The 24,205-nt window shown below is 53.0% G+C and overlaps 7 protein-coding genes across 7 annotated transcripts; 4 read left to right on the plus strand and 3 right to left on the minus strand.

Moving 5' to 3' along the window:
• Positions 1 to 744: 744 nt before the first annotated feature.
• Positions 745 to 1,681, plus strand: NCS57_00421900 (uncharacterized protein; the record flags this gene model as incomplete). Its single annotated transcript, XM_053054188.1, has 3 exons — positions 745 to 984; positions 1,049 to 1,345; positions 1,394 to 1,681. 3 exons carry the CDS (start codon positions 745 to 747, stop codon positions 1,679 to 1,681), a joined length of 825 nt encoding a protein of 274 aa, XP_052916348.1.
• Positions 1,682 to 2,272: 591 nt separating this feature from the next.
• Positions 2,273 to 2,890, minus strand: NCS57_00422000 (Ribosomal protein L37; the record flags this gene model as incomplete). The annotated part of the gene is made up of 4 exons (XM_053054189.1): positions 2,273 to 2,415; positions 2,506 to 2,577; positions 2,746 to 2,808; positions 2,887 to 2,890. 4 exons carry the CDS (start codon positions 2,888 to 2,890, stop codon positions 2,273 to 2,275), a joined length of 282 nt encoding a protein of 93 aa, XP_052916349.1.
• Positions 2,891 to 3,421: 531 nt separating this feature from the next.
• On the minus strand, positions 3,422 to 5,933 carry NCS57_00422100 (uncharacterized protein; the record flags this gene model as incomplete). Its single annotated transcript, XM_053054190.1, has 3 exons — positions 3,422 to 4,374; positions 4,431 to 5,328; positions 5,379 to 5,933. The coding sequence occupies 3 exons, from the start codon at positions 5,931 to 5,933 to the stop codon at positions 3,422 to 3,424; spliced, it is 2,406 nt and encodes an 801-aa protein (XP_052916350.1).
• A 2,289-nt stretch (positions 5,934 to 8,222) lies between these two features.
• On the plus strand, positions 8,223 to 8,975 carry NCS57_00422200 (Ubiquitin carboxyl-terminal hydrolase; the record flags this gene model as incomplete). Its single annotated transcript, XM_053054191.1, has 1 exon — positions 8,223 to 8,975. The coding sequence occupies one exon, from the start codon at positions 8,223 to 8,225 to the stop codon at positions 8,973 to 8,975; it is 753 nt and encodes a 250-aa protein (XP_052916351.1).
• A 9,123-nt stretch (positions 8,976 to 18,098) lies between these two features.
• Positions 18,099 to 20,823, plus strand: NCS57_00422300 (uncharacterized protein; the record flags this gene model as incomplete). Its single annotated transcript, XM_053054192.1, has 5 exons — positions 18,099 to 18,135; positions 18,385 to 18,505; positions 18,561 to 18,601; positions 18,660 to 19,092; positions 19,140 to 20,823. 5 exons carry the CDS (start codon positions 18,099 to 18,101, stop codon positions 20,821 to 20,823), a joined length of 2,316 nt encoding a protein of 771 aa, XP_052916352.1.
• A 1,790-nt stretch (positions 20,824 to 22,613) lies between these two features.
• Positions 22,614 to 22,991, plus strand: NCS57_00422400 (uncharacterized protein; the record flags this gene model as incomplete). Its single annotated transcript, XM_053054193.1, has 3 exons — positions 22,614 to 22,694; positions 22,750 to 22,871; positions 22,925 to 22,991. The coding sequence occupies 3 exons, from the start codon at positions 22,614 to 22,616 to the stop codon at positions 22,989 to 22,991; spliced, it is 270 nt and encodes an 89-aa protein (XP_052916353.1).
• A 439-nt stretch (positions 22,992 to 23,430) lies between these two features.
• On the minus strand, positions 23,431 to 23,976 carry NCS57_00422500 (uncharacterized protein; the record flags this gene model as incomplete). Its single annotated transcript, XM_053054194.1, has 1 exon — positions 23,431 to 23,976. The coding sequence occupies one exon, from the start codon at positions 23,974 to 23,976 to the stop codon at positions 23,431 to 23,433; it is 546 nt and encodes a 181-aa protein (XP_052916354.1).
• Positions 23,977 to 24,205: the final 229 nt, after the last annotated feature.

Genomic DNA, 24,205 nt, shown 5'->3' on the forward strand with positions numbered 1-24,205 from the left:
GACTTCTTCATAATGCCACAACATGGAGCAAAAAGTATCAAGTCCCCAAGCTCAATCAGAGTCAAGAGACGCAAAAAAAACAAGTCACATGCCCCGTACTGGAATCGAACCAGTGATCTTATCATTACTAGTGATACGCTTTACCACTGAGCCAACGGGGCTTCCTTGTGAGCTTGTTGAAGATGGTTGACGAAACTGGGCCTATGCGGGGCGCAGGATGTGATTGGCAGGGTTCGTGGGCAAACGAGAAGCGAGGGTTGGCCGTTGTGTTGTTAATATGGCCACAGGGCCCTAGTCGATGTGAAGAGTGGTTTTGAGCAAGGTGATAGATGGTTGGTGATGGTGTTGAGGATGAAAAGTGACAAAGAGAAGTGAGAGGGAAGGCAGTGGAAGTCATGTTCCCGTGCTTGTGCTGAGCAAGTGCGTCATCATTCAGGCACCTGCCGCTGAAATTTATTGTAACCAAGTCGAGTGAACAGGAATACAATAATAAAGAATTTCAATAACAGCCCGCATCCCAATGAATATCAAGCTCATCATGACATTTTCCCAATCTTTGACTGCATTTTTTATAGAATAATGAGACCTCGTCTTTACACTTGAGCCCAAGCACAGTGCTCAATTGCTCAAGTCCTCACAGTCCCCACCCCCACCATAGCACATCCCACCAACCTCACTCCAGCGCTCGCACAGTACAGACATATCAAAATCTCCAATATCAAAACCAACCATCCCTCAGAAAAGATGGCCTCCTCGTCACGCATACCTCACCTCCTAGAGTCCTACCTCGCTCTGCCTCCAGAGGCATCTCTCATACTCCTCACCAGCGTCCTCGGTGCAAGCCCGAATTGGCTTACCCTGCGCCATGTGTACTCGTATCTGAAGGGAAGCGCAGATGGGGATGAGGGTGCGAGAGATACTGGAGTTGTTCTGGTCAGCTTCATGAGAGATGGGGCTTTCTGGAGAGAGGGTGCAACTAAGATGGTGAGTTTTGCTCGAATATCTCATCTTTCAACAATCTAGTACGTCTTGACTAACTTACAGTCAGGGACTGGATCTGGATGCCCTCAGCAGGACAGGACGCTTCACTTTCGTCGATGGTCTCACAGGACTATACAGCAGTGCCCAACCAGCAGTGCGTCCTTCAGTACCAGGCGCGCGCAAGGAGATAGTTATACGAAGTACAAATCTTGCAGACGTAAAGAAGGAGGTTGAAGGCGCCATTGCAGACCTGCGGACGTCGCGCAAGGTTCTCATCATCGACCAACTCGACGCCCTACTTGCCATCACCGACGAGTCAACCACAGGCCTCGCTCTCCAGAACCTAGTTCTTTCTCTCCGCAGTGTGAGTTCCCCTTTGACTACAGTATGTGTGACAATCATAAACTAATAGGCGCCGCAGCTTGTTCACAGCACCCTCCTTACCCTCTCTGCTGACACACCTCTCGTCGCTGCCCAGGCCACAACGTTGGAGCGCGAGCATGCCAGCCTCGCCCTCTCAGCAGCGCATGCGGCTGATGCAGTGCTGGCCCTACGTATGCTTGACACGGGAACGGCGAGGGACGTCAGCGGGGTTGTGCGTATCACGGGGCCTGGAGTCGAGGGCATGGGCGGTGCGGCCGAGTTCTTGTATCATGTTGCTGCCGATGGAGGAGTCAAGGTGTTTGAGAGGGGAACCTGAGAGACAGGTTTCCAGGGCAGAGAAATTGGATAAGAACCGGCTGCGAGGTAGACTCCTCAACTTGGGTTGGGTTGAAAGAACGGTTGAAATCCATATCAACGAATAGATCACTGGCTCAAGCCTCTCATGAAAGCACATCAAGACTCGTCACACATTAACAGCAAGCCAATTGCACATATGGCTCATATTCTTCCACACACCGAAACCTCTCAACCGCCAGGGCACCTTCATGCAGAATCAAGATGCCATTTCAGAACCTCGTGAGTGACCGAATCCCTATGGAATCTCAGAAAAGCAAAAGGGTCCTCTTTTTTTGTCCTTGCTCAAACATGTAAAACACCGTGCCCATGCTCCAGCCGCCCCTTTCATCCGCGAACCAAAACCAGACACCTGCTCCGTCCACCACCAACACCGTGGTTCTCCAAGCCTGGAGTTCTTTCCCCCTCCGCCGTTCAATTCAGCTCTAAAAGAGCAGTTCCCGTGCGGGGTGCGCACACACCATCTTTATCAAATTCCGTTCAGGCGGGGGAGAAGAGGGACGGGGCGGTGAGAGGGTGGTGAAGGGAGGGTAGAGGGATGCGGTATCCCCGTTTAAGCCTCCTTGTTGATGCCCCGGGCGCCCTTGGGCTGGCCAGTCTGGAAGCCGTTCTTGAATCGTCGGGACACATCCTTGAGGTAGCGGGTTCGGCCGGTGCCGACGGTCTTTCTTCGCTTCGCCTTCTCGGACCAGTTGTCTGCACGGGTCAGTATGACATGCCCAACGGACAAGCACCATCCGAGTCGAGATTGTCGGGTCGAGGTGCATTTTTTGGGGTTTCACGTACACTTCCGGGTCTTAGCAGCAGGGTAGCCGCAAGCAGCGCACTCATGCTTCTGGATGTGAAGAGAGCGACGACCTAGATATCCCATCAGTCTCCCGATTCATTCGAGGTTTCCAAGTCTCCAATCCAGGCCATTCTCTATCGCTCATTGTCGTAAAAATTCCGTCTCGGTTCTCGTCGAATTCGTTGATGCGCTGATCGAGGAAGGCCTGGTCAGGAGAAGGAGAGGGCACAAGGACTAACCGCATCGTCGGCACAGAGTGTGCGTCTTGTTGTGACGCTTACCGAAGCTGGAGGTACCCTTCGCTGTTGGCGATCGCGTTAGCAAAAAACCCGTTTCTCTCGAGGGAAGAGTCTCCTCTACCCGGTGAGGTGGTCACGTACTCATCTTGGCTGTGGTGTTTGGGCGGTTAGTAGGATGGCGATCGAGAAATTCTCAGACTTGGGAGGGCTTTTTTGGTGGAGTGGTCGAATTGCTTGCTGAGCCCTAAGAAACCGGGGTTCGGTGTGTGCGAGCTAAGTCATGTGATCTCGATTGGCGCGAACTGCACGTGACTGGGGCAAGGTCGGTGCCAAGATTTACCACCACAAGAGGAAAAGCGTCCTTGAGAGGAGGCAATTATGATGGGAAGAATCAATACAATAATTGCTGTGCAATCGGTTCCAGGCGCGTTTGCTCAGTGATTTGATAGTAATTTCTCATACATTGACATCCATTAAACCGTTTTACACCAATCTCGGAGGTTGTTGACTATCGTCCATAAACATCAATCATGATTGAGGTATCTCGCCAACTAACAATCCTACAAAAACACAACCCATTCCATGACGCCTGAAGAATCCCAACAAATATTCCAGAATCTCGCTTTCCAAACTAAAACCCACGGCTCTAATCCTTAATTCTTTACCTTCTTAAATCTTAATTCCAAGTTGAGGGTCCAATCGTTGTTCCGTTGGCAATTGACTTGCTCACTGCCAAGTGCTTCCAATCCGAAGTATTGAAAGCACCAAAGTTCCCCCACCAGTTAGGAGGGTTGGCACTCGTCAGATACAAGGTGAAGAAGATCACCATGGTTGACAAGATGAGGCCGCAGTCAAGAGCCGCAGAGGTGATGTAGTTGTACTGCAGCCACCATCCAGTATATCTCCTCTTGATGAAGTGGTTGAAGAACGTGCCAACCATACCCCAGCAGAGGTAGATGTAGACACTGGCCGGGGGGAGCATGCCAGAGCCTCCAAAGATGAGAGGTGTGCTGACATAGCGCCAGATAGATCGAGGCCACTTCCGAGCAATGAGCCATGTCAGAATAGGTGTGACAGCGCCAACAAGCCAGAACCACTGAAGGGAGGAGTAGATGGCGCCGTTGCTGAAGATTCGGGCCGGGCCAATAGCTCCCCAGATAACGGAGGCCGTGTAGAAAACACGACCGCCAGGGCACGTGTAGTTGTTGGGTTGATCATCATGACAGACATCGGGGATGTGTCCCAGTGCCCAGTTCATAACGCAAATCTGTACAATGGCGGACCAGATGGACGCAACCAGCTGAGATGAGAACATGACCCGTGGAGGGACCTTCATGTAATGACCAAGCTTGAGATCCTGGGCAAAGTAGAGGGCCTGGCCCATGCAGATGTAGCCGTAGTTCTTGAACATCATCATGGCCATGGGGCGTCCAGGGACCATGTATCCAATGATGAACTCTGTCAGAACATTGAGGCCAAGCTGAATGTTGGTGATGGCTTGCACGACACCAATGGGGATCAGCCAGAGAATGGGGATGAGAATGCACAGGAAGTAGGCCCAAACGGGGAACCCAGTTGGCCAGCCAGCGACGACGCCAATGGAGATGGAGACCATGACGACGAAGAGAGCTGTTTGTAGGTCAGAATTGCGATTCTGCGGTCGTTGCAAAAGGGGTTTAACTTACCAGCATACCACCAATCCTCTGCATCCCTATACTTCTTCATCAAGCGCATGTGAACATCATCTTCCTGGTTGCGAGCCTGCCTAAATTGCCTCCAGATTTCCTGACCATGGTACAGAACAACATGCACAACGACAGCCGTGACAGCAGCAAAGGAGAGGCCGTACGACAGAGCAAACTGCGTTGGCAGGAAGAGAGGCGAATACTCCTTGTAGGCGGTCTCGTTGAAGTGGAAGTTGTGGTCGAGAATCCTGGACACGTTGTAGACGTTGCCCGTGTTGTCGTAAGACTCGGAGGACTGAACGGGGAAGTAATCAGAGTACCAGGTTCCGGTAAAGTGAATTCCCATCGAGATGCAGACGAAGAAGACGACAATGCCCACGAGAACGTTGGCAATGGCGTGGAAGGGCGGGATCAGAGGGGACTGCAGATAACCGCTGTACACGGTCCAGTCGAAAGAAGTAGGCATCAAGCCATAGCCGGTCAGACCCCCAAAGATCTTGTTGACGGTGACATTATGAGGAGCCACCCAGCAGATCCAGGTGAAGTAGGATAGACCCTTGAAGATCCAGCCAGGGAACCAGTACCAGATAAAGCCCCCGCCTGCCACAATCAAGAACCATCGATATCGTCCAATCTTCCAGCCATTGGTCTTGGTCGGGTCGGAACCGGAGTGGTCGTGAAGGGTGTAGAAGAGCGCACAGTTGACCAAATCGGTGGGCCAGATCATTGCGGCGGGCCACACCAGGAAGCGACGCGCCAGTCCAGCCAATCCATATCCAGTGCAGAGAGTTGTGATGCCGAAAAGAACCTGGAATGCCCAGCCGAATTTCTGGCCGTAGAAAATCTGCTGGGCCAGGAGGACATCTGTCGCATAAAGAACACCACCACCGTAAGCAGCCTAGAAACGAGGTTAGCCAGATGCTTCGTCAGTGCAGAGAAAGGTCTCACGTTAGACATGGCGACGATAACCACATGCTCCTTGTAGTTGAACTTTCCGGGCTTCAGGTTGAATTTGAGGCCAAAGAGATTCCATTCGCGATCGGGCATGATGAGATCCCAGCCGAGACCCAAGGGATACGCGACGAGCTGGACGACGTATGTAGATACGGTAATACTGGGGTTGCGCAACGAGAAGAGCATATTGATGCCAGAACCAATAGTACAAAGGACCAGGCCGATAACCCAGGCGCGGATGGTGTTGGCAGGGACGTCGACATCGTAGTTACGGACAACAGCCCTCACCTCGGGGTAGGGGCTGTTGTCCTCCATGAGCGCGTGCTCAATCTCGATGCCCTTTTCGGCATTTCCAGTTGCGATAGCGGCGTCGACATCGGTAAGGTCGTCGATGGGCAGGTTCGGGTCGAACTTGTGGGATTTCTCAAACTGCTGGAGGTTCTCAAGACGATCGCGGCCAGAGGCGGAGATGGCAGCGGCCTCGAGGGGGCCTGGGATGGGGATGATGTCCTCGGCCTCGTGGCGCTTGCGGAAGAGGGACGGCGCCATGGTGGTTGGTTATCTGACGGCAACGCCCGTTATTGTCTGGGCGATAGCGACAGCGACGGGCGACCTAACGGCGACGCGTGGGTTGCTTCGAAGCCCGCGATGGCAGCGACGGCGGCAGCGACGACGGCAGCAACAGCGACCTTTTGAGCGATGCTGGATTCGCAAGAGGGCAGTGTAGAAGCAAGAAAAGAGGGAATGGATGCCCTGCCGACGGTCGGCTGCTTAGTTGGTCTGCTCTGCTTAGCGGGTGTGGTTATACAGACCCAGGCCCCGGGGGGCGGTCTCAGCCCCAGAGACAAGCCCAGACAAGACAGGCCCAGACGACGAATCTCCCCGCGAAGAGGACAAGATTGGCACCGCTGCTGTAGTCTCTGAGACTCTCGCTGGAACCCGCTTCTAGACGATCCCGGACATAGCGTGATGTTCTTGCTGCGCTTCCATCACGGACAACGGCACAGTTTTTGGGACCACCTTCCTAAAGAGGCATGGCCGGCCCTGGACCTTGTTCGTGCGTTCGAGTTTCGATGGTCCTTCTGTGGCCGCGAGTCGAAGAGATTCGGACCTTTTGTCGACCTGCCCTCCCATTCTATTTGATGGGCCACTTTTTCCGTTTGGTTCTTTTGGATTGTGTTCTTGGAAGATTCGTGCATTGAAACATGCAAAAGCAACTGCCTTGAAGGCATCGTCTTCTCCCACCTTCAGCCCTCAGGTCGCATCAGATGCCCTGCTCGCTTCGCAATCAATTGCCCCTGAGCCCATGGCACGCCATTCAGCCCTCGCTATCAGCCAATGAGAAGCCGTCCGGATGGCGTTGAAACCTTCAATGGGCGGCTTATCTCCCTCCTCTCTGGGGCTAGCCTCGGGCTACTCCATCGCCGTGGTTGTGGTGAGGATTTAGACGTTGGCCGGTGTGAGTCTCTTTACCCCCCAGCTTGGCACTTTTGTCTCTATAAACGGCATGACCGGCCGTCTATCCTGATAAACAGCTGCTCCACGACCAGATCCAGGGTCTTTGAGTATCAGTCTCGGGCGGTATCCAGCGTCTCGGATACAGGGTGCGGTCTAGAAGAACATGGGGCTTCCGCAAATCGGACAGATGCTCTCCATGCACTCAACATTGCCATCTTCATTCAACATCAAAGTAAAGATCTGATACTCTAGTTCGAATCTTATTTTATCTGGCCGATTACTCTCTCTCAACAGATGGAGCTTTCCGGAAATAATTCCTTGGCTTGCCTGATCCACATCACATTCAAATAGTTCCTCTACTGTAGTGGCGGTCCTCAGCAAAAGGTCCCTCGCATAAACAAAGACGGAGAACGTCTCCATACACATGCCCACGCGGCGAACTTTTGTTTCCCTTGACTCACGGTGCAACCAGAATACCGGGACCTTTTGAGGGTCAGCCCATTCCGGCTCCAAGCTTCTCGGCCGAGACGTCGCATGCCGTGTCGCTGCCGGTTCATGGATCGACGAGATCAGCTAATAACTCAACCTTGATAGTCAGACTGGGGAACTTTTGTTCTTGACAAATGGCTTTGTAACATATAAGATTTAGCTTCTGGAGACACACGGATCTGATATTCATCGCCCCATGTTGTGTCAAAAGTGCATATGGCGAGGGTCCGACGTGGCTATACCATGAGCCCAAGAGCAACTATTGGTTCTCAGATGGGTTTCTCATTTCCTTGAATACATGCTGCCTTGCATATTGTCTTCTATCTATGCATTCAGAAATCCTCCAAAGATCGAGATGTGCCGAGCGTAAGCATGTGCAGCATGTTCATGCCAAACTGCTTCCCACAAGTCAACATGCCTTGACCAAGAGCGGAACAACTACAATCATGGCTTGCTTCACAAGCATCAAGTCAGTACAATAGATATTCCATCTCAATCATTGAACTACTCTTGTTCACAGTAGCTGACATACTCCAGGCCGTGATTCACGGCAGCTTACATGGACGTAATGCAACTTCTCGTCTCAAACGCCCATGTAAACCAATTATACCAACTGTACCCAGTATTGCATCTCAATCACTTCGAAACGGTGGCATTGATTCACTGAGTTTCCAATACGTCATTGCCTATTATTTTGCTGCTGTTTGTGCTGCCGCCTACGCTGGCATGCGTGGCTGACTCAACCAGGTTACGCATCATCTGCTGCCTGACCTCACTTGACGACTTTGGCTTCTCCTCCAACTAACCGCCTTAGGACTTCAACTCTACCGATAACAACAATCGCGGGGTAAAAGCTTCACCTCTACAACGTCTCACCAAACATCATTCACCATGTCGACTACTCCCGGAGTCTCGTACAAGAACGGCAAGAAGGTCTTCATCCCGCTTGAGAACAACCCCGAGGTCTTCAACAAGCTCATCCACAACCTCGGCGTGTCTGAGAAACTCGGCTTCTACGATGTCTACAGCGTCGACGAGCCAGACCTGCTGGCCATGATTCCCCGTCCCGTCCATGCTCTCATATTCATCACCCCCGCGCCCATGTACTACCGCGTGCGCGAGAACGATCCCGGCTCCGAGGAGTTGACCTACGGCGGCGCTGGCCCTGATGAGCCCGTTACCTGGTACAAGCAGACCATTGGCAACGCCTGTGGCCTCATTGCTCTCCTCCACAGCGTGAGCAACGGCTCAGCAAAGGAGTTCATCGTCCCTGGCTCGGATCTCGACAACCTCCTGAAGCAAGCTCTCCCTCTCAAGCCGCTACCACGTGCCGACCTTTTGTACAACTCTGCCGAGTTGGAGAAAGCCCACATGGCCGCCGCAGTTACGGGCGATACCGTAGCCCCTGCTAGCCAGGAGCCAGTCGGTTACCACTTCATCAGCTTCGTCAAAGGGGAGAACGGGCACCTGTATGATCTTGAGGGAGGCTGGGGAGGTCCAATCGACCGAGGTGTGTTGGCTGATGACGAGGACCTCCTCAGCGACAGGGCGTTGGAGGCTACTGTCAAGAAGTTTACCAATGCCGCCGATGGAAACCTCGAGTTCAGCATCATCGCTCTGGCGACTGTGCCTGACGAGAATTAGATGCAACTGAGGAGAAACCTGGGGCATAATGGGTCATCAATCTTGGGTCTTTAACTAGGACACTGCGGGTCATATAACATGTACGTATGCCAGGCTCAGAGGGAGGTAGATTCTAATAAGTCCTCACAGTGGTTTCCAAATGCCTGTATCATAACACATAGCGAAGCGCTTCGGGGAATGAATTCATTCAATGCTGCATTTCTAGCGGCCACGGAAAGGGTATATCAGGGCCTCTATTCCAGTACAGGCGCTCGGGGACGGCTGAAGAGGGAATCAGGCAAAGGGAACTTCAATAAAAAAGGGATAGCATTGGTTGGGGTCAGCAGCCTACCAGGAGCAGATAGAAGGTTCAGGATGTCTCTTCAAATTTTCATCCTCCTAATGAAGTGCTTGAGGTTTCTTGTTGAGTGTATTTGACAGGATTGGGGGTCAACAATTCAAGCACAGGTGGTCTTGAATTGCCCTCATCGTTTCCATGGCCCTAATTAGAGTCTAGTGAAGATTATGCACTGCCCATGCAATCCCTGTAGCAGATGATGATTCGGAGATCAACGCAACTTGCCTAGTTCCAGGCACAAGCGACTGATAGTATATCATTCGAGGGGGTGATGCTAGGACGCCAGTCATGCCCTGTAAATGCCAGGTACCGGAATGTTTCAGCAGGGCCTTCGGTTGGACATAAAGATAAGGTATGGATATGCCGGAAGCGCGATAAGAACTCGCGGCTTGAACGTTGTTGTTGTTATTGTTGTAACACGACGGCAAGGAGTAGGAGGCCTTATCTGTCTGGACAGTTATAGCAAGGTTTCTTAGCACTCGGTATTCCTACCCGCGGTCAGTGTTGTTTCCAGTAACTTCATAGCCTAGTTCGGTGCTACACATCCAGTACCTGTTCAGTTGCAACTTGTATCTCTGGTTCAGTAGTTGCGCTTCTCAGAGTTACACCCATCTCTTCCCCAGGCGCTAGAGCCAGACACTTCATGCCAGGACAACACCGGTAAGATAAATATGTGTAGAAGGCAGAAAACTCTTTAGTACAGTCAAAAGTGTTCTTCTACTGCCACCTGTCGTCTGGTGTATACATTCCTTGTGACTCTATTATGCTTGCGCAATCAACGCCGTTGCGTGACAATCAATATATTTCAGGCTCAGGGGCAACCAAATATCACAATGCCTATCCCACTCCCTTCAACGTTGTGGGGCTCATCATTTATCCCTGAAGGGCTGAAATCTTCTGCATTTGAGGCTCTTCCCTGCATGTGCCTAAATACCAGGCCTTCAGTTCTGACAACAAAACCTATTGCATACTCCGGCGGCGTGCATGACACTCGTCGACAGTGTGTCAACGATTACTTCCATTCACCAGGAAAACAAACAACATAGATATCCATGCCTCTCAATACCCCTTCGTCTTATTTTCTACCAATTTCTCTCGACTTTGTTGGTTGGTTAGGACAGTCTAGTTTCGACTGTCGCCCACACCCGAACAATACCACACAGCTCGGTGACAACTCTATGAAGCAATACCTAGGACGATTTAACCCGCTGTTGTTGTTGTTTATTTTTGGTGGTTCATTGTGTAGTTTTCAATCGCGTGTCTCTGCAGTTCTTGCTCCAGCTTGTCCTACCACGTGTTCCAGCCACCCATAGGTAGCCATTCAACGTGGCAAGGATCCATCACATTCAAGCCATGCAGGCCATTGTCTCGCCTTCATGTTCGTTCCCGTATTTCCTCCTCTTTTATCCGTTCCCTTTCGTCCTTGGAGAAATCTACGGCTCGGGACGCTGCAGCACACGCCTCGGGTATGCCCCTAACCGCTTGACACATAGTGGAACACATAGTTGCGTAACATTCAACCTTCCGAGGCTTGTACGACGAGGACATTCGGGTGACTGTTTCTAGCGAAATTTGCATCGGTCTGGTTACTTTGTAGTTCGCTCTCGGCGCATTGTGCTCCAGACTCTGGAACGTAGCAATTTTCAGCTCCAACAGTCAACCTACAGCAGCTGACAACCTCTTGAGCTTATCACATGCTTCCTTTGTAGCTCTTATTGGTTTATAGTTGCATGTTATCTTTCCATTCCGCTCAAGGGAAGTATAATCTCTATCTAGCCTCCTAAACCTACTATGACTATGAGCTCGGAAGTAAGTTACGTGGTGCAGTGCCAGATAACGTGCCGTGAAGCTCGCATTAGTAGCCACTACTAGGTAGGCGTATTTATGGATTCCTTGTGAGCACGTAGCCCTGTTCTGCTAACATGGCTCATTTGCTGGCAGTTTCCAATCTCGCAGCACTTGGTGACAATCACGAGGAGAGATGTCTGATATCTTGGCTAAGCAGTGAGCTCACCAACCACAGCTACACCCATCCAATCCTTTGATATCCAGAATACCATGGCGCTCATGAAGCTGATGAACTATACAACGCACTCTAATCCAATAGTCAAAGCCCATGTCCTATAGTAGATTCTAGGGTAAGCAATAGGTAGCCAGCAAATCAAGGAAAACCCCCACGTTGGCTGGCTACCCTGCACTCACAGACCAGGGAAGTTGGAGCGACATTGGTGTCTCAGTGCCATGGATGGAATGGCAGATTTGCGCACTCTAACGCCAGTGACATCAGAGGCAGACGAGCTTGACGACCAAATGCTGCCCAAGTGTCGATCTTGCACATCCAATTTCGTCCAAGAGGCCGTCCAAGCCAACTGGCCATCCCCGTGCTGCAGCATGCCAATAGTCAAATGCAGCATGGACATGCGAACCTGGGTCAGAACACATCAGCAACCGTCAAGCCCTCTATGATAGGATCGTGGAGAAGTCAGAACATGCAAGTTTCTGGAAATCCCATGGCTGACCCGCCGATAGCGTCGACGATCCCCCTGGGGTGTCAAATTTAGCACTTGCTCCATGATTCTTGGCTACGTGCTGGAGACTTGAATGTCAGTGGGCGATGCTAGATGGGCCATTCTGAAGGTAACGTCGACCAGGGCCGTTTGATTACCGCGCGGCAGGCTAGCCAGGACATGGGATAATCGGGCGCCGCTCAGCCTTGGGTCCCGAAGACAACAGCAGGAGACGCAGGACAGTAGGCCAAAAGATAGACCACTGTCCGGAGTGAACCTCCCGGACATTCAACTTGATTGAGCCATTTCGACAACGGAAGAAACGCTTTCCGATGCTGGGGAAATGGGGGGATGAGACCGCATGAAGCTAGTTTGGGATGCTGTGAGGAGCTTCATGTCTACAGAATCTCCCACGTCTGATGTGTGCCCGCGGCAGCAGGCCGTGTCCTGAGTGAGATCTCCTTACTCTTGCTCTTGGCTATTATCTTGGCTTTTCTCTTGGCTCCGGTATCCACCGTCTATCGACTCCAGCCAACAATGGGATCGACGGGTTGGCTGTGCTTCGGTACCTGCGGGAAAGGATTTGTCAGGAAACTCATTTGCAAGCTCCAGACATATTTGAGATGTGATGACCAACGGCAGATGCTCCACGAACAGGGACCTGCAGGCACCATATTTTTAGACTCGGCGACAGAGCGAGAACGAGTGTCCGGCAGCGACACCGATTCACACACGCACACACCGGCGAAAAGGGAGAGTTTTTCATTTCCCCCAAGACGGATAAGGCCGGTCAAGGGTGAACCTGGAGATAGGCAGTTGCCAACACAGACCTGCTGCACCTCCGCCATTCCCAACGGCGCGCGCCGGTTCTGCGGCCTGTGAGCCTTCTTCGTGCAGTGCAGGCAGTTGATAGTGTCTGCAGCTGGGTCCGGCTGCCGGCAAGCAGGTTTCGCTGGGCACAGTAACACCGGCAGATCGTCGATGAAGTCCGATGAACAAGACTTGACCAGCGGGTCCAGGGCGAATCAAGCTGGCACTAACATAGCTAGCTTGAACGGCCTCTCCCGGGGCATGGAGCGACGGCCTCGTTTAGGCTCAGCGTTGGTCCTCTGGCTGATGAAGAGGGACTGGCCTTCGTGGCGCCCGTCGCTAAAACGCCCTGCTTGCTCCGTCCTGACCCCTGCCCCTGGACTGGGAACCAAACTCGTCCCATCTCCATCTCGCGTCAGGCCAGAGGCTCGACTCAAAGAAAAAAGCACCGGTCCTGTTTGACATTACGTCATCGACAGTATTGTCGCATCGAGATTTGCACCGGAGCTTCCGGCGTGCCTGTCTTCCACCGGGCTCTGGTTTACGCCGTGGCGACGCTCAAGCGATGGTTGAAAGACGCCGCGGGACTTGGACGTGGTTTTGCGCACATGGCGGCACAGCAGTAAATGGCAAAAGGAATTCCTGTCCACTTTTTCACCGTCGTCAACTCGACGACCTGCCTGCCTGCAGGTGGGTGTGGGTAAACGCTGCAAGGTACAACGTGAGAAAACAGGGCAAGGGTTCTCGGGTCCACGATCGATCTGCTCTGTTGTCAGTGACTGATAAGTGAATGACCTATGGCCCCCTCCCAACCCAACACCAGCTCGAAGCGATGAAAAGACCGATAAGACCTAGTCCTCCAGGGGACGGGATGGCAGGACTTGGCGCTGCGGGAGGGTCAGTTTACCCCTGACGGCCCCTGGAAACGAAGCCACGGCGGCGGGGAATCCGCGTATTTTGAGCGTGGTCCTACGAATCGGAATCGCTGGAACACGCCCTTTCGTACCTGGTAGTTCGAGGACCTGGGCTCCCTCTTCCTCCATTCGACGCTCTGGACTGGAAGCAACTCTAATATGAGGAGAACGGGTGGGCTCTGGTGGTCTCTCTGTGGGGACGGACTTCGGACTCATTGATCAAGTCCACCGACAGCGAGGAACTCCAGTAAGGATACTTTGAGAGGAACCCAAGAGCCAGGAGGGCAGGCCAGATAGGAGATTCTATTGTTAGCAGGCATCCCGCTTACAAACCACAGGGACGTGAGTTGAGCTTGGGTGCTTGTCATGGTGGGTGAGCTGCCAGGAATAAACGCAGTTGAATGGCTCTACCTTCCAGGACGGAGTATGTAGCCATGCCCTTATGTTTGAATGACGTTGGTAAGAATGTGGATTTGAAACCTAGAGGCCAAGCTCGGCGAACAAAAATGCTTAGCATTGAGCCAACTGCAATTGAGTTTAAAAAAAAATGTGTAACACAAGACACATGCTTGAAGAGGCACTGGAGGCGTAGGTCTGTGATGCCATGTGATACCATGGACCCTGCAACACAACCAATATCTGGGTTTCAGTCTTGTCACTGTTCACCCGGGCCAACATGGCGATGTACACCTTTGAGCAAGGATGGCTCTGGGAAAACTGAAATGGAGGATTCAAGATGGGAATTGTCTTTCGAGAAAGGAGATGATGGCATTCCTTCCAGACCGTCGACCTGGTCAAGGAATGTCTGTTGAAACAGACACACTGTTGAAGGGGGTATGTCTTGCGGCTTGTGAATGACAGGCACTAGGTGATCGGCGAATCGCATACGTGCCAGGCGTTTGTGTGTTAAAGCCAACGCAGGCATGGCTGGTCCCTCCTTGAGTGATGAGGCGTCATGGCTTGCTCCGACTTGTTTCGAGTTTCAACACCAGACATGTACTCTCCCGTATCGACGACCTTGATGAGGATGGCTTCACGGACGGGCAAAGGTAAGGCATGAGTGTGAGTCTCACGTTGCCGGACCGGCCTCCTTTTTCAGCATGGTCGTACGCGGCCTCCGAGGCGCAGACCTGCACCTGCACGGGCAAGTACCTGACAGGATACCTCGGGCAGCTTTATTCCCCGTCTGGAGGAGGGTCTGCGTCGCGTCGGGAGAGGGAGAATCCTTCCGATTATCCACTGTACCACGCTTTTGCTCTGCGTCTTGTCCCTCGCTGCGAGGCAAGCGGTGCGGGACAGTGGGTTGGTGTGCTGTGCAATGCTCCACGGCAAGGTTGGGTCCATTCTTTACACGAGGCATGGTGTCCACGGCTGGAGCTTGGGCCCCCTCGACAGGGTTGCAGTGCAGCTTGGTACGGGTGGGATTTGGTTCTTGGTGGTGGTCGTCCCGACTTTTGGAGGAAAGGTCGTGTGTCTTAATACGACGCTCTAATCACCGGGGTATTCAAAGTATGACGAATGTCGAGTGATGGCATGTCAAGAGCCGGGCCTCCCGAGAAAAGGATTCGTTCATTGCTGGCAGCGAGTTTGAACGCTGCGGCACACCGCAACACATGAGTTGTCGTTTGTTGTTGGTCGGGCAGTGGATATTTTGTTTCAATGCACGTCAGCCATCGGTCGACCCAGAGGTAGAAGAATGGCAATATATGCCGGCCAATCCACATATAGAGCGTGTACGATATCGGGGCAGGAGGATTCAACGGGTTTCGGTGCCTGGCCTAGATGCTGGTTAGGGGTCAACTAACTTGATCAGGTACCTGTCCCAGTGCGTAATGCGTGCCCGCGTCAGCAGTACCTGTGCCGTACACACGGAGTGTGAGGACGGGGTGATGCCGGTAGGGATGCTGATAGGGATGTGGTGGACAGCGGATGAAGATAGGTATGAGGATGCCATGCCAGTGCGGATGATGTCGCCGGACACTTTGGATGGATGGATGGACGGCAATCAGTCAGGGTCCCGTCTAACGCGCTGGCAACTTTCGCTTCTGGGGTTGACTTCGTATTCATTAGCATGCGCCCGAGTCCCTTGGTTTCTCCCTTCGGTCGCCAAAATTTCTCCCTCTCCCTCGCTCGTTTTCGTGCTCGAAGTGCTCTCGTTTGTTTCTCCATGTGTTTGCTCCGACACTGATTGCGCGCTGCTGCAAGTCGCCGTCAATCAAGACTCTTTCTCATTTGTGCTCCTTTGATCGAGTGTTGGTTGAGGAAGAGAAAGGGGCAGAGCAGATCCTCTAAAAGACGAAACAAAACATCAAAGCGACGACCCGGATAGGGAAAGAAGATCGAAGGAAGGAACGATCGATTACGACCAACGAACTTACGCCGACCACAACCTCCAACCAACCTACCTACCTACGACCTTTTTTTTTTTTTTTAATAATTCCCTGACTTTGGGACCCTCCTGGAATTGTTCGATTAATCTCGGTATCCGGTCGGGCGCCTCTCTTTGACGAACGAACATTCAAGAAGGGAATATTGGCTTCTTTTTTGGTTGGACATCCTGGGTGTTCGCTACCTACCTGCGCACCCGTTGATGCTGCTTCTTGTTTGGACAGCAACAGAAGGAAGTTTCTTCCCAGCTCTCGACGCTTGGCCATCAGCTTGCTTTTCAGCTCAATTGTCGTTCCCAGCTGAAGTCACGCATCTCATCTCGCGTGCCTCCTCGTGGCATTCCCGTCCTTCTCCATCCTCAACTCCGGCCGCTCCGCACCGACCCTCACTAGCTCCAGCTCGCAAAATCTCGAAACAAAGGTCTCCCGTCATCGTCAGCATTCGTCACTACGACCCCACTGGCTTGCTCGCTCTTGGATTCGGGAGAATTCTATCGGGATAGAGGAGAGGAAAATTAAGGAACAAGTGGGTGAGTTGAAGAGCCAAAAACTCTGTTTTCTTTGCCTTTGCACTCCCCTCCACGCTCAGATCATGAGCCTTGCATCTGCCACACCAGTCTCTATACGCCTCGACAGTCAGTATCAACGCAGTGACAATCCCTTTTCTTGATCCTCCCTTGAGAAGCCACACCCCCCATCAACTCCCCTATCCCAATCCCCCATCCTCGCTTTGGCATTCTTTTCCTTGGAATCGGCAAATACGGGGATAGCATTTCCGGGGTCGCATTCCCCTAGTCACCCTCACCCACACTCACACACACACGCCGTCATCTAATTTGAGCCCGTCCACCACTTGGAGCTCATGATATCGTCGCCGTTGTCCTTCAACCGACACTCGGGCTGAGCCACTCCCGCAAATCGCACATCCCGCTGGGACACCCCTTGTCTTCTTTTCCCTGTTGCCCGCTGGCCTCCTGCTCGATACTTGTTGCTGGCCCCTTGCAAGCTTGGCCCCCTTGGTACTTGGCCGACTGTCTCTCTTCTTTCCCACACCTCTCTTGCTCCCTCTCAATATTGCCTGCCTCTCCAAGGCATCTTGGCCTCCCCCCGGTCTCTAGAGAGATTGCGATGCCTAGTACTTGTCTCGCCAAGTACAGGACAGTCAAGGAGGTACTCCCGTAGACATTACACTACACTGCACGACGTGCTTGAGTTTTTCTCTCGGCGGCACCTTACCCCTGCTGCCCCAATTCAAGTCCAGACCCAATCAATCACAGGCCATATCCATCTTTTGCACGCACGACACGCACGCACCGCCCAGGCCAAGACCGAGAGGACCCTCTCTTTCATCAACCCGACGCTGATTAACCTAAAGAAAACACAGGGATCCATTTCCAGCTCGTCCGGGGCCTGTCGCCTCCGATTGCAAAGGGAAAATCGCTTCTTCCCAACGGCCACTCCCACTCCCACGCCCAGAGTCCGAGTCCGCGCAACTTGTTCCGCGCCCTCTGTCTGTCGCCATTTCCAGCCTCGATCAAGCTCCAATTCTTGTCCCAGCTTCGCTCAGCTCAGCCCACACTCGCTCCTCCTATCTCGTCCTACGAACCCCAGACAGTCTCCCACGCCCCCGTTGGTCACCGTCCATCTCAGCTCTCGTCCCACCGGTCACACTCACTATTGACTGGTTGTCTGTCGACTTCTCGTTGCTTCATCACCACCTATCGCTGTCGACGCTCACGACCCCGGTACGCCATCCTGCCGCCGCCACGATTTCTGGCCCTGTCGCTCGCTGATCCCACCACTGTCACCTCCGCCGCCATCTTTCGTCCGTTCTCCGTGGTCGCGACGCCTCGCTGGCCTCGTCCCAACCCGAAAGGCGATAGCTTCCTTGACACGATCCGCTACATGCACGACTGAGCCTGCTCCGTCGTCCTGGACCCCCGTCCTGCCGTTGTCTTCTCCATTGCGGCTCGCAATAAACGATAATCTGCCTCCACTGGGCCTGTCCTTGTCCAGCCATCCCCAGGGAGGCGCCCCCATCCCTTCCGACCTCGTTGCGCTGTGGTACCCATCACGCCCCGAGGCTACGGGTCCGTCATCAGAGACCGCCCGCTACACCCTCAAACCAGACCAGCCCGCTATTCCACATTAGGTCCCCGTCGGACACCATGGCGCCTGTATCGCCCCGGCTCAGGATTCTATCAGGTTTGTCGTCCTCTCTCTCCTGCAATTCTTCCTCCATACCTAGGCCTGGCTCCCGGTGACTGGGCGCGTCATTACAACCCACCTGGCCCCTCCCATCCATTCACATTAGACAACCTCCATCAACTTCAATCTTCACTTCTACTCACCCAATCTTTCAACCTCACGCCAACCGCCTGGACGGTTGCTCGTGCAGCGTTCCACGTACGCTTCTCAACATGGCAGACAACGAGCTAATGAGAATCTGTGTAGTGGGAGGCAACCCTGTCTCGGCCTTCCTATCATGGCGACTACAAGCTACCAACGCGTGCGATGTGACGCTCGTTTGGAAGTCTGGGTACGAACATGTGGCACAGTACGGCATCTCGTTCAAGTAAGTGAATCAAGTCCTCCCTCGTACGAATTAATCACTGACCAGTTCTTCTTAGGTCACCGACATTCGGCAATGAACGATTCAAGCCCCGGCATGGTACGTTGCCGACGACCAGATTTTTGCGACATCAAAAGCTAATTGTCTCCAATTGCAGTTGTCCGAAACCCCGAAGACGCCGCCAGTGCCCGCGAAGGCCCCTTCGACTACGTTGTTCTCTGTGTCAAGGCATTGCCGGATGTCTATGACCTCGCATCCGTAATCGATTCTGTCGTCACCCCCCAGCATACTTGCATTCTCGTCAACACTACCCACACGCTGGGAGTCGAAGCTGCTCTTGAGGAGCGATTTCCCACCAATGTCGTCCTGTCACTCGTTTCTGGTGCCGAGCTTACACAGCTTGGCCAGAGCGAGTTTGAACACAAAGGACCTACAGATATCTGGATTGGACCTGCCAGCCAGAATAAAAACATCCCCCAGTCTATCCAGGAGGATATGGCACAGGCTTTGGCGGTGACCCTCAGCTCTGGCCAGGTGGAATGCAAGGTGTCCCCGAACATACGCCAACAACAATATGAGAGGGTGATGGGGTATGTCTTCTACACTTTGACTCGAACTCGACTAATCAGCTCTCCAGGCCCATTGCTTTCCACCCTATTAGTGTCATTTTCGAAACTCCCAACCACGCCGCTCTTCTCGAGAAGGTTGGCGTCAGGGACATGGTGTCTGAAGTTCTTGATGAGCTACTTCGATTGGCCGCTGCTAACGGATGCAAATTCGACGCTGATTTCAAGCAAAAGACAATTGACGAGATGACCAAGGCCTCGGGAGAGAGCATCATGTGGCAGGACTACGTTGCCAGGAGGCCTATGGAGATCGAGACCTACCTAGGATCACCTGTGAAGCTCGCTCGCGACAACAAGGTCTCCGTTCCCAGAATCGAGACGCTTTACGCCATCCTCCATAACCTGAATGCTGTCAACCGGAACAGACCTAAACCGGGCGATCCGAATGCCAACATCATGCCACCAAGCTCTCCGACTGCACCACAACTGCCTCGGATGCCATCGCAGAACAGCCATCGCCCCATGATGAACGGCATGCCCAACGGAAATGGGATGCCCCCTCGCCAACCCAGGCCACGGAACTCATCCAATCTCAGCCAGGCTGGTATGCGCCGTGGACCACCTCCAATGAACGGTGGGCCGCCCAACGGTTATCCCCGACCGCCGCCTTCTATGAATGGTGGAGGCTCTCGCCAACCATCAAGGAGAGGATCTCTTGAGGAGAGCAGCCTGGAGGAATTCTCGCACCTTGTATTATATGACGACATCCCTGAAGGCTCTGAGCCTTCCGTGGCCGGTGATAACCCAGATATTGCTCTGCGAGAGCGGGAGCTGGCCCTACGACAGCGAGAACTTGCCATTCGAGAGCAAGAGATGCGAATGCGACGTGGACCTCCTGGGCCGCCCGGCCCCCCTGGAGGACCTGGAGGACCTGGTCCCCGCCGTGGTCCTCATCCTATGCGCAACAGCAAGCAGGTGTTTGACGACGACGATGATGACGACGACGACTACTTTGATCCGACCGCAAACCCCGCGCCTCCACTGATTGACCCAGATAATTTCGACATGATGAGCGTGACTTCGAGAAAGAACCGAAAGGCCCCTGAGCAGAACCCTGCGCAGTTCCGCCGCAACCCCGATAACCTACCACCACCCACGCGAGGAGGGCGATTCAGACCCAGTTTCGGCCGCAACCGCACTAGCCAGGTCGGGCATACTCATGCTCCGATGACGACTGAGAACATTCTGGAGGATCCTCTCTTGAGTTGCTCTTCGAATCGTTATGGAGCTGTGGACCGTGGTGCCATGAGTGCGGGTTCTCGGGCCAACTCTCTTACGGCTGCAAGGCTTGATGACCTTCAGTATGGCCCTGGCCCCGGTGGACCTCCCGGCATGAACGGTGCCTACCCTCGGAGGGCCAGTCAGTCTCCTGGAAATCCCTATAGTCCATCGATGCGCGGTGGCAGCCGACGAGGATCTCCCCCGAATGGTTATGGCCCAGGCATGAACGGGCGACCCTCACCACCCGATGGTGTTCGCCAGCCCGTTCCCCGACACCCTCCGGGCCAAGGCAACGCAGTAGCACCACAGCAAGTTGAACAACATATTGGGGTGAGCGCCCTCCCTCAAACTAAACCTAGGAATGTTCGCAGTCTGACGGGTAGTGCGAGCGCCAGCGCGGGCAGTGGTGAATCCGAGTCAGCAAATAGCAGCCAGGGCAGTCTGCCTCCGCGCCCCCCGATTGGAGTGCGATGAGCTGCACTTGAAGGGCCGTGGCCCTCAGCCTTTATCCCGGCCCCGACGAAACGACAGCACAGCCGATCTCGGAAACAGGATCGAGCCATGTCCGAAACATGGGAGTTGCGGCACCTTAAGTTTTCTCCTGCCCTCAAAAGCCTCGCTTCTGAGAGGAACTTGCATGTATCCCGCTGTTGTTGGGACTACCTTCGAAGTTTCTTACCTGTATTACATCCGCCTATCTGGCTTCCTACTCACACGACACGCACCTCGACAAGGACGACACTTTCTTTTTGTTTTTATTATACGCCTCAGATCCATCGAAAACACGCGACGACACGACAAAAGTCAAGGTCACTTTGGACTATTCTCGGAAGATCAACGTCTTCATAATTAGCTCCGGTTCCGGCACAACCCGTACATACATATTGGAACGATCAAACAGAAGGAACCTATTTTGGTAATATTGCATTGGGATCGGACTTGATATTCTGTGCTTTTTAGCATATAATCGACTATCGGCCCTCAGCCCCTGAGCGGCGTTTCACGCCTCCACTTGAGCCAATGCATGTGCATGGTCTCGGTATGTCCAACACCCTGGACTCAGGATACTACTGGCGGAACGTCATTGGGACCGGGGGACGAGCGGTCAGGCTTCCAGGATTAGGGTGGATGGGAGGATCAAAGGCGCTGCATAACCTGGACAAGTCTTTGCTTTCTTCTCACTGGAGTTCCCTTCCATATGTTTGCAGGCATGATGAAGAATTCAGACTGGCGTCGCAAGCAGGGAGGGACTATGACAGGCATTGTTTTTCTCACTGGGGCACACAAGCACATTAGACTAAGGATGGTTGTTTCTTTTCTGGTTACTCTGTTGATCGCGAGTTGTTTGTTTGTTTGTGGAGAAATGAAAGGGAAAGCCTCGGAGTGGGATCCTTTGGGAAACACACATAGACACGAATGGTTATAAAAGAGAAGATGGCGATGAATCGAGTTTGAAGGGTTTCCTCATGAGTGATGGCTACAAAGTAGCAAGGGCAGTGGAGTGATTGGTGGTATATGGTCTGACTGGATGTGAAGGGCTTGGTATTGGGGACGAGCGTTGAGCCTTGACAACGAATTGGAAGAAGTGCAAATGTTGAGTGCAAAAGTAAAGTAATTATTATCAAGGCATAATACTTGAGTCTATTCAGAATCAACTTTGATATTGATAAAAGATCGGACGCCGACAAAGCTGCCAATGATTGAGGTGCCAACTGTGCGGAACGGAGTCAGGACGATCTTGAACCGTACAGACAGAGGAGGCCCAACATTCATTCATTCACTGCAAGCTATTAATCAACATGAGATAGATAGGTTTTTGAGGGAAAGGGGTGGATAGACAATGAAGATAGATGCAGCCCTTCATGCATTCCATCCAAGTGAGCGAGCAAGTGATTGTTTGTTGATACGTCCGAGTCGGGAAAGTGCACGGGCCAATCAAGCAGAACCCCAGGTCCAACCACTCTCGCTCTATCCTGACTTCTCATCACAACAAGTACCCAGAATAAGAACGACGACTATATCGGGGTTCTTTTATCTATCTCTCCTTCGTGATAAACACCTAATTTTGATTTCTTGCCTTCCCTTACGCCCAGGACGTCGCAAAACCCCTCCAAACTCCAGGCCTCCTGCATTGGCGGTCTTTATCATCGACTTCATTGCTGGCTGCCTGAGCGCTGGAACTTGGGCCACAGGACAGAGACTTGGCACAACGACCGGGAACTTGCAGTTAAAGGGCTTCAGGAATAGGTCAGAGGAACTCAGTCATGGCTACGCGAAACGTGACCGGGTCGCAGGTGCGGCAGAGCATGGCGACCAGCGGAAGCGCGCTCAAGTCGAGACAACTCGTAGGTCTTTGGCCACAGCGGTGACTTCCTCCGCTAACATTCCCGCGACAAACAGGCACAGCTCAACTCGCAACTCGCCCAACTTTCGGTCAATCTCTCTGATACAGAGAACCTACTACGCATGACCAGTGTGCAGGCGGAGGCGATGAGGGGGTTGGGCAGCTGGCATGGCGGGCTGTAAGTGTTGATCGTCCCAAACCTTTGTTCAAGTCAGTGGCTTACGATAATAGGTTCATGGCGGCGAGTAAGGTGCTGGGAGAAGAAAGCGTCAAAGAGGCTGGCCAGCCAGGGAAGTAATGGATCAATGGTATCCATGGAGATGTTATGTGACAACGGGTTAAGACAAAGAAACAAGTATTGTGGCTTAAGCCATGTTCTATTGCAGCGACTTATGATCATCGCCGAATCTATATTGGCGAATCACTTCAGACATCTACCAGACATGTGCTTGTGATGGGGTCCGCCGCTTTGCGTTCAAGACCTTGGCCTTGTTCGTAGCATTCAGCTTCAGGCTCCAAGGCTTGGCTTCAAGGGCGAGCATAGCCAGCCCTACACCACCTCCCATGTAATTTTCCAAAGATGGTCCTTTGTTGCATGGCATCTGGGGGTTCTGGTGTTAAGGCCGACTTCAGTGTCCTTCTCACGGCTTGCCAATTCCGCGGCTCTGACGATCTTCGCATGTTATCGTAGCCGACGGGAGATTGGTATCAAGTTATTCAAACTTTGGTTTCTTGTTTCACGGCCCTGGTGTCGTTCCTGGGGTGGGCTCTTGAGTCTTTGTCTCGTCGCAAATATCCTCCATGGGCTCATCGGGCTTCGGTCCTCGCAAGGTCTTCCTCTTCTGCCTTGGCGCACTGACGGGGTACCTCTTGACGTTTCCACACGTCTTGCATCGTATCGTAAGAACATCTGCCCAGGGTTTCCTCCCGCCCTTGCTGGCATTCTCCACGGTTGAGGTGCACGTCTCCCCTTCGACCTGGAGAGTGTCGCAGAATTTGCAGATGGTCTGCTTCATGGCTGGGCTTTGTCGAATCTGGGCCTTCAAAGAAACGGCCCGTAAGCTGGAGGCGATATGCCGAGACATATTCTGCGTGGCCCTTTGTTCGTTGGCTGTTGGTGCTGGAGCACTGTGCTCATGACCTGAGGGCGAGGATTTTGATGCAGCATCTTGTCCAGGTTGACGATTTTGACTGGCGAGGTATGAGGCCGCTTGGTAAAGATAGGAGGCTCTGGAATAGATGATGCGGTTCTGGACGCCTTTCGGCTCCTTGGCCTTGGCCATTAATTCCAAGTCTTTGTCAGGATTTGTATGTGATTTCTAAGTTCAGTCTGCAAAGACTCATCTCGAAGGTTCATCAAGGATTCTCGCCCGTCCGTGCCAAAAACGCCAACTTGGCACTGTTCCCGTCGCTGGCGGCTGACGGCTGCCTCGCGTCACGTGCATACCGCGGTGCACGGGCCTGTTTGTCAAGAGGGCGATCGAGCGGGCCCTCCTGCCTGCTTTCTGGCGT

Source organism: Fusarium keratoplasticum, chromosome 3 (genome assembly GCF_025433545.1).
Source record: "Fusarium keratoplasticum isolate Fu6.1 chromosome 3, whole genome shotgun sequence".
In the NCBI taxonomy this organism is placed as follows: domain Eukaryota; kingdom Fungi; phylum Ascomycota; class Sordariomycetes; order Hypocreales; family Nectriaceae; genus Fusarium; species Fusarium keratoplasticum.